Consider the following 13,287-nt stretch of genomic DNA (forward strand, 5'->3'; position numbering starts at 1 on the left):
ATTCAACTTCTTTCTTTCTCTCTGGGATGTTTTAAGAACATAAAACTTGCAGCACAGAAACGAACTCTTTAGCCCAAGTTGCCGACCATGGTGGCAATCTAAGTAACCCCATCTGCCTGCACAGAGTCTGTATCTCTCTATTCTTGGCCAGTTTGTTTGTCTAAATATCTCCCAAACATTACTGGTGTATTTCCTTCTCACAGCTCATCGCACCCAACACCCTGTAAAAAAAGTTGTCTTGCAGATATCCTTTAAACTCACCCTACTCATCTTAAACATTTGTCCTCTAGTATTTAAAATGTCCACCCTGGGAAAGAGACTGACTAGCTATCCCGTCTATGCTTTTCATTATTTTTTAGACACGTTTCAGATTATCCTCCAGCCTCCAATGCCTCAGAGAAAGTTTGTCCAACCTCTCCTTCTGGAGAATAAACTTAAGTCCAGGCAACTTCTTGGTGAAGCTCTTCTTCACCCTATCCTCAACTTCAACATCCATAGAGGGGCTATCAGAACTGCACATAATGCTCCAAATGTACACCAAAAGGTTTAGACAGCTACACATTTTCTTACTTATGTCCTGACCACAGGCATTCTTCACCATCCTATCCACTTGTGCTGCATATTTTATAGAGCTATGGATCTGCCCAAGATCTCTCTGTACATTATTGCTCCTCCAGGTTCCATCATTTACTGTATACTTTCCTCTTACATTTGACTCCCCAAAGAGCATCACAGCACTACTTGTCCAGATTACCCCCCCCATGTGTTCTATGATGAAGGGGATTTGTATCCAACCTACCAACTCACCATGGATACCGTGTGACACAATCTTCTGGCCCAACCTACTATGAAGGCCCTTGTCAAATGCTTTTATGTCCCTTATTTATTGTACAGTCACTTCCTCTCATTCCCTTTGTGCCATTACGCAGATCTGTCCTCAAAGTCTTTGCACTGTTCTGGGTACTCTCCAAACTTATTACTTCAAGGGCTTCACAACTGAAGCCTTCAAAAACCATTCCCATTTCTTACTGGCTACTTGCTTGAAAGGACCCAATGTTTTTTATCCCCAACTTTAAATACCCTACTTCCTTTGTCATTTTTTAGTAAATTATGAATAAATAATAGTTAGTGTTTGAACTGCTATGAGTTGATTGATTTTGCAAACTCACTGAGCTATCACTAACATCAATGGTTTATATTTCCAGTCAAATTCTGAATCTTTATTGTTAATGCAAGCTTCAATTATTACACTTCCATTAATGGAACACATAAGCGTGCCTATTAGCAAAATCTGCCACAGAAAATACTTACTTAGGGCCATTATCGCAGGAACTGTAAAGTAAATTCAAATGGTACAACTGAATATGGCATTATTGATTGCCAGGCAAATATTTACAAGGTCGAACTCCAAGTGACAGTCGTGGTTAAATATGAGCCACAGTGCATGAAGACCCACATTATGAGCAATCTTGACTTGGCTTCAATATTCTTTATTTTTTAAATATATACTTTCATAACTCTAGCTTCGAGATCACTTAATGAGCACGAGAGAATCAGGTACCCAAAATTCAAAGAGCCATTCATCACATATGAACCTAGTGCAGTTCAGCGATACCTTCATTATTAAGGCAATCAAAAGTATGTAAACCCCACAAGGTCTGCCCAAATAAATTTGCACACGAGTTGCTGGAAGCCTGGATTTATCCTTCCTTTTCAAGTGCTAACTAGTTTGCTTGCATTTCCTATACAGGCAGTTGTAATCGTATAATATTTCCTAGGTCACACTTCAATAAAACAAATCCATTTATAACAAAATCTAAATCCCGAACGGATCCAAATGGCACACACACCGCAAAACTATACAGTTGCAGAGAGATCCATAGCATTGTTCTGCAGAAATATAAAATGTGTATAAAACCCAGGATCCTGCCACAGCCAACATTCCCATTGACATGAAATTTGCCTTACATTCATGGGCACAAACAAGATTATAATTCCAGCTGCCTTATAATAAAAAGAGGTCCAGAATAACATATTCTCAAATCCTCTTCCTCTTTATCTTCCTCCTCAAACACAAACGTTGGGAACTCTTTGGTTATTCTTAACAACTACATTTTCAAAAAATACTTCCGAATGTGCCATGTAGGTATGTAGCAACTAGGAGAAGATATAATATATTGTTGGGGCAGACCATCGAACCCTCTGATTGGTCGAAGAGGTCAGGTGGTGCGCAGGGGAGGGAACAATCAGTCTGGTTTTGAACTCCAAGAAAGACAGTTGAATTTATGGTTGTTTGTCGTTTACAGCGTTGGTTTTGTCACGGTTGTTAGCCTTCTAATAAACGTCTACCTCAACGCACATCGCCTTACGACTCGCCATAGTGGTGACCCCGACGTGATCACAGATCACCAAGATGTCCCATCAGGAGGCATCGACACCGAACGCAGTCGGCGTTCATCTGCCCCCGTTCTGGGCCCACCAACCACGCCTGTGGTTCGCCCAAGCGGAGGCCCAGTTCCACCTCCGGGGCGTAAAGGAGGACGAAACCAGGTTCTACCACCTATTGAGCGTCCTGCCGTCGGAGACGTCTGCACGGGTAGCGCAGTACGTCACCGACCCGCCAGAAACCGGCAAGTATGCGGGCCTCAAGTCGCTGCTGCTGAAAACCTTCGGCCGCAGCCAACAACAGCGGGCCAGCACACTCCTGCACTTACCTGAGCTCGGGGACCGACCGCCGTCGGTCCTCATGACGGAGATGATGACTCTGGCGGGAGAGCACACCAAATGCCTCATGTTCGAGGAGGCATTCCGCGAGAAGCTGCCAGAGGACGTCCGCGTAGTTCTAGCAGATTTTGCAGAGAAGACGGATGCGCTGGTCGCGGCAATACTCGCTGAATTTCCGGAGCTCCTGGTCCAGCATTTCGACGCACCTGCCGCCAAGCACGGAGTCGTGCACTTCATCTCTACGGATGGACCGCCTGTTTTCACCCGAGCCCGACGCCTACCCCCTGATAAGCTGGCAGTCGCTCGCGAAGAGTTCCTCATTTTGGAACGGCTGGGGATCGTGCGCCTGTCGGACAGCCCGTGGGCCTCACCGTTGCACATGGTCCCAAAAGCATCTGGGGGGTGGAGACCGTGTGGCGATTACCGGCGTCTGAACGCCATCACCACGGCTGACCGATACCCGATCCCTCATATTCAGGATTTTTCCGCCAGCCTGGAGGGTGCCACGGTATTCTCAAAACTGGACTTAGTCCGAGGGTATCACCAGATTCCAGTTCGCCCTGCAGACATCCCTAAGACCGCCACGATCACCCCGTTCTGGCTTTTCGAGTGGCTGCGGATGCCTTTCGGCCTCAAAAACGCCGCCCAGGCGTTTCAACACCTCATGGATCATGTGGGTCGGGGTATGCCTTTTGTGTTCATCTATCTGGACGATATTCTCGTGGCAAGTCGGTCGGCTCACGAACACCGGTCCCACCTTCGCTCCATATTCCAAAGGTTGCAGGACCACGGTCTGATGCTACACCCGTCCAAATGCCAGTTCGGGCTATCCTCGGTCGATTTCCTGGGTCATCGGATTATACCGGCCGGTGACGTTCCCTTGCCCGAGAAGGTGGCTGCTATCTTTTCCCCGCCCCGACACCATCAAAGGGTTACAAGAATTTGTAGGCATGGTGAATTTTTACCACCGATTCGTCCCGGCGGCAGCTCGGATCATGCGCCCCCTTTTCCAATGCCTCGCGGGTAACCCCACCTAGCTCGTGTGGTCCCCTGCTGCCGATGCGGCTTTCGCGGCGGCCAAGCTGGCCCTCGCGAACGCCACCATGCTCGTCCACCCGCGCTCCTCTGCCCCCCACCGCCCTCACCATCGATGCCTCCGGCGTGGCGGTGGGAGGCGTCTTAGAACAGCAGGTTAACGGTCTCTGGCACCCTTTGGCGTTTTTCAGCCGCCAGCTCACTCGCCCCGAGATAGCTTACAGTGCCTTTGATCAGGAACTCCTGGCCCTCTACCTGGCGATCCGTCATTTTCGCTATTTTTTGGAGGGTCGCTTTTTCGTTGCCTTCACTGACCACAAGCCACTGACGTTTGCTTTTTTGAAGGTTTCCAATCCGTGGTCGGCCCGCCAGCAGAGACACCTCACTTTCGTTTCTGAATTCACCACCGACGTTCGGCACATTGCGGGTAAACTAAACGCCGTGGCGGATGCCCTGTCCAGACCGGCGGTTTCCCCTGTTGCCGAGGTAAGTTCTGGGGTGGATTTCCAGGAGCTCGCGGAGGCTCAGCACCTGGAAGACACCCCCTCCCTGTACCCCCCCACCACCTCGGGGTTGCGGTTGGCACAGGTAGCCTGTGGTCTCACGCGTACCAAACTCTGGTGCGATGTTTCTCTGCCCCGCCCCCGCCCGGTAGTGCCCACTTCCATGCGGCGCCAGGTTTTTGATACCATTCACGGCCTGGCACATCCGTCCATCCGGGCCACTTCGGCTCTGGTTGAGGCTCGCTTTGTCTGGCACGGGCTGCGGAGGCAGGTGGCCGCCTGGTCCCGCATTCCTTGTCAAACCTCCAAGGTTCACTGGCACACTCGGCCCCCCGTCCAGCAGTTCACCGTCCCCGCAGTCCGATTCCTCCACATCCACGTGGACCTCGTCGGCCCGTTGCCTCACTCCAGGGGCTACACCCACCTCCTCACGGTAGTCGAGCGGTTCACCCGGTGGCCGGAGGCGCTCCTGTTGTCCGACATCTCAGCAGCCTCCTGCGCTTGGGCTCTGGCACTAAATTGGGTTGCCCGTTTCGGCGTCCCGGACGTCATCACTACCGACCGGGGCGCCCAATTCACCTCGTCCCTGTGGGTGGCTCTGACTCAGCTGTGCGGGTCCCGATTACAACAAACCACTGCCTATCACCCCCAGGCCAACGGGATGGTGGAGCGGTTCCACCGGCAGCTCAAGGCGTCCCTCGCTGCCCGCCTGTCCGGCCCCGACTGGGCCGACCAGCTCCCATGGGTTCTCCTGGGTATCCGCACGGCTCCGAAGTCCGATCTCGGAGCTTCCTCGGCGGACCTCGTCTATGGCTCGCGGGTGCCAGGCGACGTTCTCCCTCCATGTTCTACCCCCCATCCCTCCATGCCAGCACTCTTGGCTTCACTCCGAGCGCGGGTGGGGTCCCTGGCCCCGGTCCCTGCTTCTCGTCACGGGGATCCCCCTTCACATGTCCCGGCGGCCTTGGGCGACTGTGAGTTTGTGTTCCTACGAATCGATGCCCATCGTCCCCCGTTCCGGCCGGTTTACCAGGGTCCATTCAGGGTAGTGAAGAAAGGCACAGTCACCTTCACGTTGGAAGTGGGCACCCGACAGGAGGTCGTCTCGGTTTCCCGCCTTAAGCCTGCCTATTTGGACCCAGACCAGCCCGTTACAGCGGCTCAACCTCCTCGCCGGGGCCGACCTCTGGCCGCTGCTCCCGTACAGCAGTTTCCCCCCTCGCTGCCCCCGTTCGGGACTCCTCTTCCCCCGGTCGCCTTGCCACTGCCGCCTCCGTCAGCTTCCCCTCCTCCCCTTTCGCCTCCGGCAACCCCTCCCGCGGTGCCTGCTTCCCCGTCCCCACCCCCGGTTGGGCCTCCCTCTCCTCTCCTCTCCGCACCCACTCCGGTCGGGTGGTCCGGGCACCTGCCCGGTATCGCGCCGAGGGTTCTGGGGGGGGGGGGGGGGGGGGGGGGGGTCATGTAGGGGCACAGGGATTGGTCCAGACCATCGAACCCTCTGGTTGGTCGAAGAGGTCAGGTGGTGCCCAGGGGAGGGAACAATCAGTCTGGTTTTGAACTCCAAGAAAGACAGTTGAATTTATGGTTGTTTGTCGTTTACAGCGTTGGTTTTGTCACGGTTGTTAACCTTGTAATAAACGTCTACCTCAACGCACATCGCCTTACGACTCGCCATAATATCACAAAATAAAAGATGAGGACAAGAGTTGTTTTCACATTTTGATCAACGAACTGGACCAAATCAACACGACAACATATCAATTCCTTATTGCAAATGTGGAGTTGGTCATTAATGTCACATATCCACAATCTCGTATTACCAGCAAAAGTAGAAATGTTTAAGTAGCTACATATATCACCTTTGCAAGAGGAATGACAATCAAAATAAACGGCTTTGCCAAATTATTTTCCCTCCATCCCCTCAGTAAGGAAACAACAATTAAATACTCAAAAAAAAAAAAGGTTATCAACCCGAAGAGCCATTACTACGGGATTGAGATATCAAGTCAGTATTCATGGCATCTGTGAAAGCTATAAACCAAGATTCTAAAAAAGGTTACTGGAACTTACTGAACAAGAAATTGAAATACAGTACATTCGTCGAGCAAAAGTTGAGAAGCGCCTTTATGCAAAACCCATTTCCTCTGGCGGATTTAAAACACTTCACAAACACCAATCCTCAATTCTCTCTCGCACACCTCTAGTTGTTGAAACACCGGAATCACTCTCCGGTTTGTGTATCCAGATTATTTACTCGACTAAAAGGAAACACGACGGCAGGTAAAAAAAATATATGGAAAAACCTGAACATTATAATTTAATGTCTCATGTCCCGATAGAATAAAGGTCACAACTGCAATAGGCCGCCTCGGCACCAATTCCATTAACTTGCGTTTTCCCGAGTGCACTTCTTACCACACGAGCAGGTTCAACGAATTTACACTTAATTCACGAAATAACAAGCAATTATGCGTAACTCAAAGCAACGAAACAGTTATTTCTATCTCACATTCGTTAACGAGTACAGATGCCACGTTTATGAATAAAGTGGGTTAAATGAAGAAATGTTTCCAACTTTTAACTCGTGTTATATAAACTTTAGGATCTCTCAGAAAAGATTGACAAAATCTTTCGTCCCACCTCACCTCTTTCCCATCCTTCAGGGAATGTCGTTCAAAGAGGGGAGCCTGTCCATCTTTGTTGTTACTGCTTTTCACAAAATGTCCCCTGGAAGATCACCCCAAATTTTTTTTTTGCTCTACACGCGCTGGTCTGGTTTCAAGCCTTCGTTGGAATAAGGATGCTCGGAACGTGAGCCGACTGGAAATCACGTCCTTCAAACTGTAACCAAGCGTCGAGCAGCGCTGAACCTGCGTTGCGATTCTGGACAGGTTACTCACGCCGGACAACAGTCTCTTACATGAAACTGTTGCAAGGTTTTTAAACAATCGTGCATCAGCTTATTAAAATGACATGGTTATGTTCCACCCCTCTTTATACATCACTGTAGTCAGTCAATGAAATAATGATGAAGAACAGAAGCTGTATTACTCTTTCAATATTGAAATATGTAATTGGACATTATCTATCTATCAACCTACAATGGCCTTTATCTTTTATCATCGTAACTTCTTTGCATATCTTTCATTCATTTGTTCTATTTCTCACGTTTCACTTTCCCCTGACTAGTCTGAAGAAGGGTCTCGACACTAGACGTCACCCATTCCTTCTCTCCAGAGATACCGCCTGTCCCGCTGAGTTACTCCAGCATTTTGTGTCTATCTTCGGTTTAAAGCAGCATCTGCAGTTCCTTCCTACACTTATTATTTACCTACTTTGGTACCGATAAATTGCGCGATGGTAACGCGGTTTACAAAGCGAGGCGGGTGCTGAATCTGATTATATGCGAAGATGCTTACAATGCAAATGAAGGTTTACTGCGTTCTACCTGTTGATCTGAAAATGGAGATCGGTTACTTTTCTTTTATGTCAATTATAAAAAGTCCCAACGAGTTACGGAAGATTTCACTTCCTGCAAGATTATTTTGCCATCGTTTCACAAATTTACAAAAGGTTCATTTCTGCAGTACGGTTGCTTTGAAGTTTAGGAACAGCCTACAGAGAAAGTAAAAGTCAATTAGGGTTAAATTCCTCGAGGAAAAGAAAAGTATAATTGAATCTCATGTGAACGCCAAAAGTTGCCCTTTCAGCGTTAAGTTCGGAAACAAGTTTATGGTCGAGTCTTCCGCTGTAGAATACAATTGCCCCATCACTCATGTCGTTATACGCGTTGTAACGTGTTACAACTTGCGCTAAAAAAGGCAGCATTCAGAAACAACTGTTGAATTTGGTCCATTTGGCATACATAATACGAGTACAACATTAATCAGCTGCGGTCTGGGCGTCTGCAAGCGCTGGCGGATGCAATGTATGAAAGGAAATAATGTGTATAAAAGTCCAGGCCACTCTGACTATCAAAACGTTCAGAAATCTCGGTTCATTATTTCCTCCACATCTTCATTAACAAGGATTTATTGTCAATTAGGAATAACCATCAGCTGGGAAGGGAAAAAAATAGAAACGCGGTGATTTAAAGGAGTTTTTCCCTCGTGCATCGAAAATTAAAATGTGATGCGGGGACCATTCTGACTGACCCGCAAAACTGAACTGGCGGTGCAAAAAAAAACAATCGTTTGAAAAACAATTAAGAGTACAATCAATTATGCATCAGAATTGCTCCGGTTTATGATAAACGCGTGGATAGTTGCGTGGGAGTTTTGAGCTTTGATTAGATATTGGTACGATTCAGTAACTAACATAGCACAAGGAACTGCAGATGCTTTAATATTGAGCAAAACGCAGAGTTGGGGGAATTCGGCGGGCGGGCGGCATCTGTGGAGAGAATGGACCAAGAAGAAGGGTCTGAACAAGGATCCCGACCCGAAACCTGCCCATTCTCTCCATAGATACTCCCTGACCCGCTGAGTTCCTCCAGCACTTTGTGCTTTGCTCACCGAATAATATACAGTCATATTTCTGTGGATTATATACGACCCTGCTTTATAGATGTACGAATGTCTGCTCTATACAATTGTGAATAAGTTGTTAGATCGGATATAGTGAAGTTTACAGCGGGTCAGGCAGCATCTCGGGAGAGAAGGAATGGGTGACGTTTCGGGTCGAGACACTGAAGAAGCACATCAACTGGTCGCCCCGTTGCAGGAAGGATGTGGAGGCTTTGGAAAGGGTTTACCAGAATGATGTCTGGATTAGGGGGGGGTAAACATTACAGGTTGGACAGACTTGGGTTGTTTTCTCTGGAACGCCAGAGGAAGCGGGGGGGACTGATGAAAGTATAAAGTTGTGAGAGGCGTAGACAGTCAGAATCTTTTCCCCAGGATGGAAAAATCAAATACTAGAGGGAACAGCTTTAAGGTGAGAGGGGGAAAATGTAAAGATTGTTTTTCCCCACTTTGGGTGGCGAATGCCTGGAGCTTGCTGCTGGGGTTGGTGGTTGAAGCAGCTGGTGGCATTTAAAAGACTTTTGGATGGGCACATGGGTATGCAGGAAATGGGGCAATATAGGTTATGTGAACGTAGATAAGTAATGGTCTTGGCATCATGTTCGGCACAGACATTGTGGGCTGAAGGGCCTGCTCTTGTGCTGTACTGTTCTATATTCGATACGTTCTATCTCCCCGATCTTGTCCCCGGACCCAGCTCAAACCAATGACTGCAATTGTCAAAGGAAACCAAGTGAATGGCTTGCACTGGCCGGCCGGCCGCCCTGTGGCGGGCGTATCCTAAACCATGAGGCAGGGAGGTCGGTGTAATTCATCCAAAGGCTCAGCGCAATTTTACCGTTATCAATTCAATACTTTCAAGAGCACTTTGCCAATTGTCGACAATGTCAGCCTTTTCTATCTCCCAGGTGAAACAGCTCCTGACTAAACACGATTTCCAAAAATAAAATCACCAATTGTTTACACAACTGTCTCACCATTCATATGGTCGGGGGAGGGATGTCTCTAATCGAAATGCATTGATGTCTCTGGTACCATACCACTCCCCGAAAAAAAAAAACATAATCATTGGGGGGGGGGAGATACCCAGTATTTTTGCTTCAAGTTATAGTCCAACTTCCACGAAAGAAGGACCTCAAAAATGCAGGGCAGACGCCAGTGTCCTTGAGGTCCATTGTCAAATCCAGTGCTGGGCAGAGCGACGGATACGATTGCAACAGACCGTTTTGTTATCAAAAAGAGAATACTTTCTCTTCTTGCAAATAATAAAACGGCCGCGTTCTTGGGTTGCACTCGGAGCCCGCAAGTATCTGCAAATGCGGTTGACATTAAGCGCAGAGAGTGTCTGGTTGCAACGAAAGTGTACACGTTAAAACAAAATACTCTTTCAACCGGTGTCCAGTGGAAGTTGCCCGGAGTTATCAGAGGTCAATCCCGCGGCTCCGGCCTGTTGCCATTATGTGGAAAACATACATTGCGCGGGACTCCGCAAACAGCCCGAGAAAAGCAAACACGCGAAGGGGGTGGGGGTGAGAGGGAAACATATCAACTAACTATTCAAATAACTCGGGTCCCTTTCGCAAGTGCTTGTGGATCTTGATTGGAGCGGATTGTCTTTTTGCCCTTGGCGAAGGGTTCTGAGAGGCAAAGTGGCAGCAATGAGAGACGGGTCGCAGCTGACAAGCGGCGAGAAGCAGTCAGCTGCCCAACGACCTGCTCACCTCGACCACAGACTCAACCCCAAAACAATCGCAGCGACAACCTTGTTGCTTTACCCTCTCCAGTTGTGCGTCGGTCTCCAAGACATCTCGTCCCTTGTCACCAACAAGTTGTGACTTGCAACATATTATCAACTAATAATTACCGATAAATTTTCAAAAAGCATTTGACTCTAACGTCTTACCTTTTCTTGTCCTTTTCGGCTGTCATGGTCCTGGCGATTAGTGTTCACAGCAAAGAAGAGCGACAAGTGCTAGTGATATTCGAGGTTCAAACTTGCAATACAGTGCAGAAGGCACGACTCATACTTTTTTTCCTCTCCTCGACTTCCTTTCACTTTCTCTCCCCCTCCTTCACACACACGCAGAGTCGAACGCTTTCGCCGCTGTTCTTTTATGGGTTTTTTTGTTGTTGTTTTGAGATTGGGGGAGGGACACTTTATTTATGTTTTCCTTTGCTTGTCAGCCTCTTGTTTTCCCGAGTGTAAAAGTAAATGTCCAGTTGAGCCAAGTTGGTTGAGGTGGTGAGAACACTCGGGCTGTGGAGACGACCATACAGTCTCAGGACACTGCTGAGGATTGTACAGCCGCTCCCCGGCGCGAAGACCAATTATAAAGAGGGCAGGCGATAAAGGAAAGCCTTGCTCTTGTTTTTAAACGTCCACTGGGGCGGGAGGATTACGCTTCGATTACCGTGGCGATTCTTCTTCTCTCCTGTCCTTCTTGAGCCAGTTGACAGGTCGCTCCTCGCTCTTCGCTTTGCAATAGGTTGCAGCGCCGCGCCGCCCCGCCTCTCCCCGCCGGTGTATAATTCTCCTTCAACCTTTGCCCGCTCTGCATGGGAGGACCTGCCACTTCTGGTGACATAGCACCTTTTCGTGTCAGATAAGTCCTTCTGCTCCTGTGCAGTTAAAGCGGTGGTAACCGATTACTATTTTAGCCTGATTACACCCAAAAAATAAAGAGGGGGGGGGGGGGGGTGGGGGTGTGGGAAGAGGAAAAAAACACAGTAATTACAACTACTATTTGGGATTAGTTTACTCGTGACTAATCTTAAATTTGACCACACGCTTAAAGAAAATAAGCAGTGTCGATAATGTTTCGGTAGCATTAACCCGAGAACGCCAACAGCCGCGAACACGTTCTGGAAATATAAAAGTCTTATAAAAATAATCAACATTTAACATTTAAGAAGTTACACAATTTAGAGGAAGGGGGAGGGGAGGGTGTTATTCAGATAAATAGGCGAACTTGAGATATTCGCCACCGTGCGTTATTAGCTTTAGCAAACATATAATCTTTAATTTTTTTCGTTTGTCCTGTTGGGTGAATCCCAAGGAGAGAAAGCCGATTTACCGGTATTGGGATATTTTCAGAATGCATGTAATGTAGGAAGTGTTCTTCACAAAGCGCCAAACGCGCGCAATCTTGGGGGGAGTTCATCAGTAAATACGGGAATTGAAGGAGAAAACAAAGTTACTCGTATATAAAAGAGACCTGTAAACGTACAATGTTTGCAAATGGTGTCAGTTTTTGTCTCAGACCAAACACTCGCAGTGAGCTAAGAGATCCAGTTGCAACCCGTATAATGTAGTGATTCCCAAGATGTGAGACAACAACTTTTCTTCACCACAATGTTATAGCTACAATTATTAGGACAGTTAGAATCAATGAGAACAATTTCCAAACAATAGTAACATGAAGGTGGGAAGTTAATTCCCAAGTCTTGCCCCAATTCCACAACACGATACACTAAGAACATTAGTATCACGACGTGGGAGATTCCCAGGAACCAAAATAAAGTGATTGAAGTCTAAATAAGGGACCCGATCGAAACGTCACCTGTCCATGTTCTCCAGAGATGCCGCCTGAACCTCTGAGTTACTCCAGCACTTTGTGTCCTTTATTTGCAAACCAGCATCAGCAGTTCCTTGTTTCTACTCTTCCCTAAAGTGATTGCAGTGTTGTCTGAGTCAACGTGCCTGCGTTGCTGTTACGGGCAAGATTTTATTTGTGCCCCCTACTACTTCATATATGTGTATGTAACAGTGAACTCCACTTGACACATGTTAGACCACAGTTGGAGTATTGTGTGCAGTTCTGGTCACCACACTGTCAGAAGGATGTGGTTATGATGGAGAGAGTGCAATGGAGATTCAGTGGGACATTATCCGGATAGCAGGACTTTAGTGAAAGGGAGTGATTAGACAGGCTGGGCTTATTTTTCACGAGCGGCAGAGGCTGAGGTTGATAATGATTGAGATATATACAATAAGAGGCACAGATAGGATAGATCGTCAGAATCATTTCCCCATGATTGCAAAAGCAGAAGGGCATAGGTTTAAGATGAGACAAATGAATTGTAAAGGAGAACTGAGGGGGAAAGTGTGTAAGAAGGAACTGCAGATGCTGGTTTAAACCGAAGATAGACACAAAAAGCTGGAGTAACTCAGCGGGACAGGCAGCATCTCTGGAGAGAAGGAATGGGTGACGTTTCGGGTCGAGCCCAAAGTGTTGAGAGTGAACTTGTTGCAAGAGGTGGTGGAATCAGTAAACTATTGCATTTAGGAGACATTTAGACAAACACTAGACCGTGGACCCGTTGGGCCAAAACCTCTACTGCTTTGGTGCAGCACCCTCTCCTACCCCCCTCCCCTCTCCCCCTCCCTCCTCGCTCCCTCTCCCCTCCCTCACCCTCCTCCCCTCCCTCCCCCACCCCTCTCCCCTTCCCCTCCCCCACTCAACCCCCCATATCCTCCCTCCTCCCCCCTCCCTCTTTCTCCC

General features: G+C 48.0%; 1 protein-coding gene across 3 annotated transcripts in view; it reads right to left on the minus strand.

Annotated features, from left to right (window-relative positions):
* LOC144596554 (endothelial PAS domain-containing protein 1-like) overlaps nucleotides 1–11,307 on the minus strand; it is a 120,961-nt gene extending 109,654 nt beyond the window's left edge. The window contains exon 1 of one of the 3 annotated variants that reach the window (XM_078404998.1): nucleotides 10,689–11,305. In XM_078404998.1, coding sequence (XP_078261124.1) covers nucleotides 10,689–10,714 — 26 coding nt within the window. In that variant the 5' untranslated portion in view covers nucleotides 10,715–11,305. Of the gene's footprint in view, nucleotides 1–6,907; nucleotides 7,030–10,688 lie in introns of those variants that run through there. The other 2 variants (XM_078404999.1, XM_078405000.1) reach the window with 2 other exon arrangements.
* Nucleotides 11,308–13,287: the final 1,980 nt, after the last annotated feature.

This window comes from Rhinoraja longicauda, chromosome 9 (assembly GCF_053455715.1).
Source record: "Rhinoraja longicauda isolate Sanriku21f chromosome 9, sRhiLon1.1, whole genome shotgun sequence".
NCBI classification, from domain to species: domain Eukaryota; kingdom Metazoa; phylum Chordata; class Chondrichthyes; order Rajiformes; family Arhynchobatidae; genus Rhinoraja; species Rhinoraja longicauda.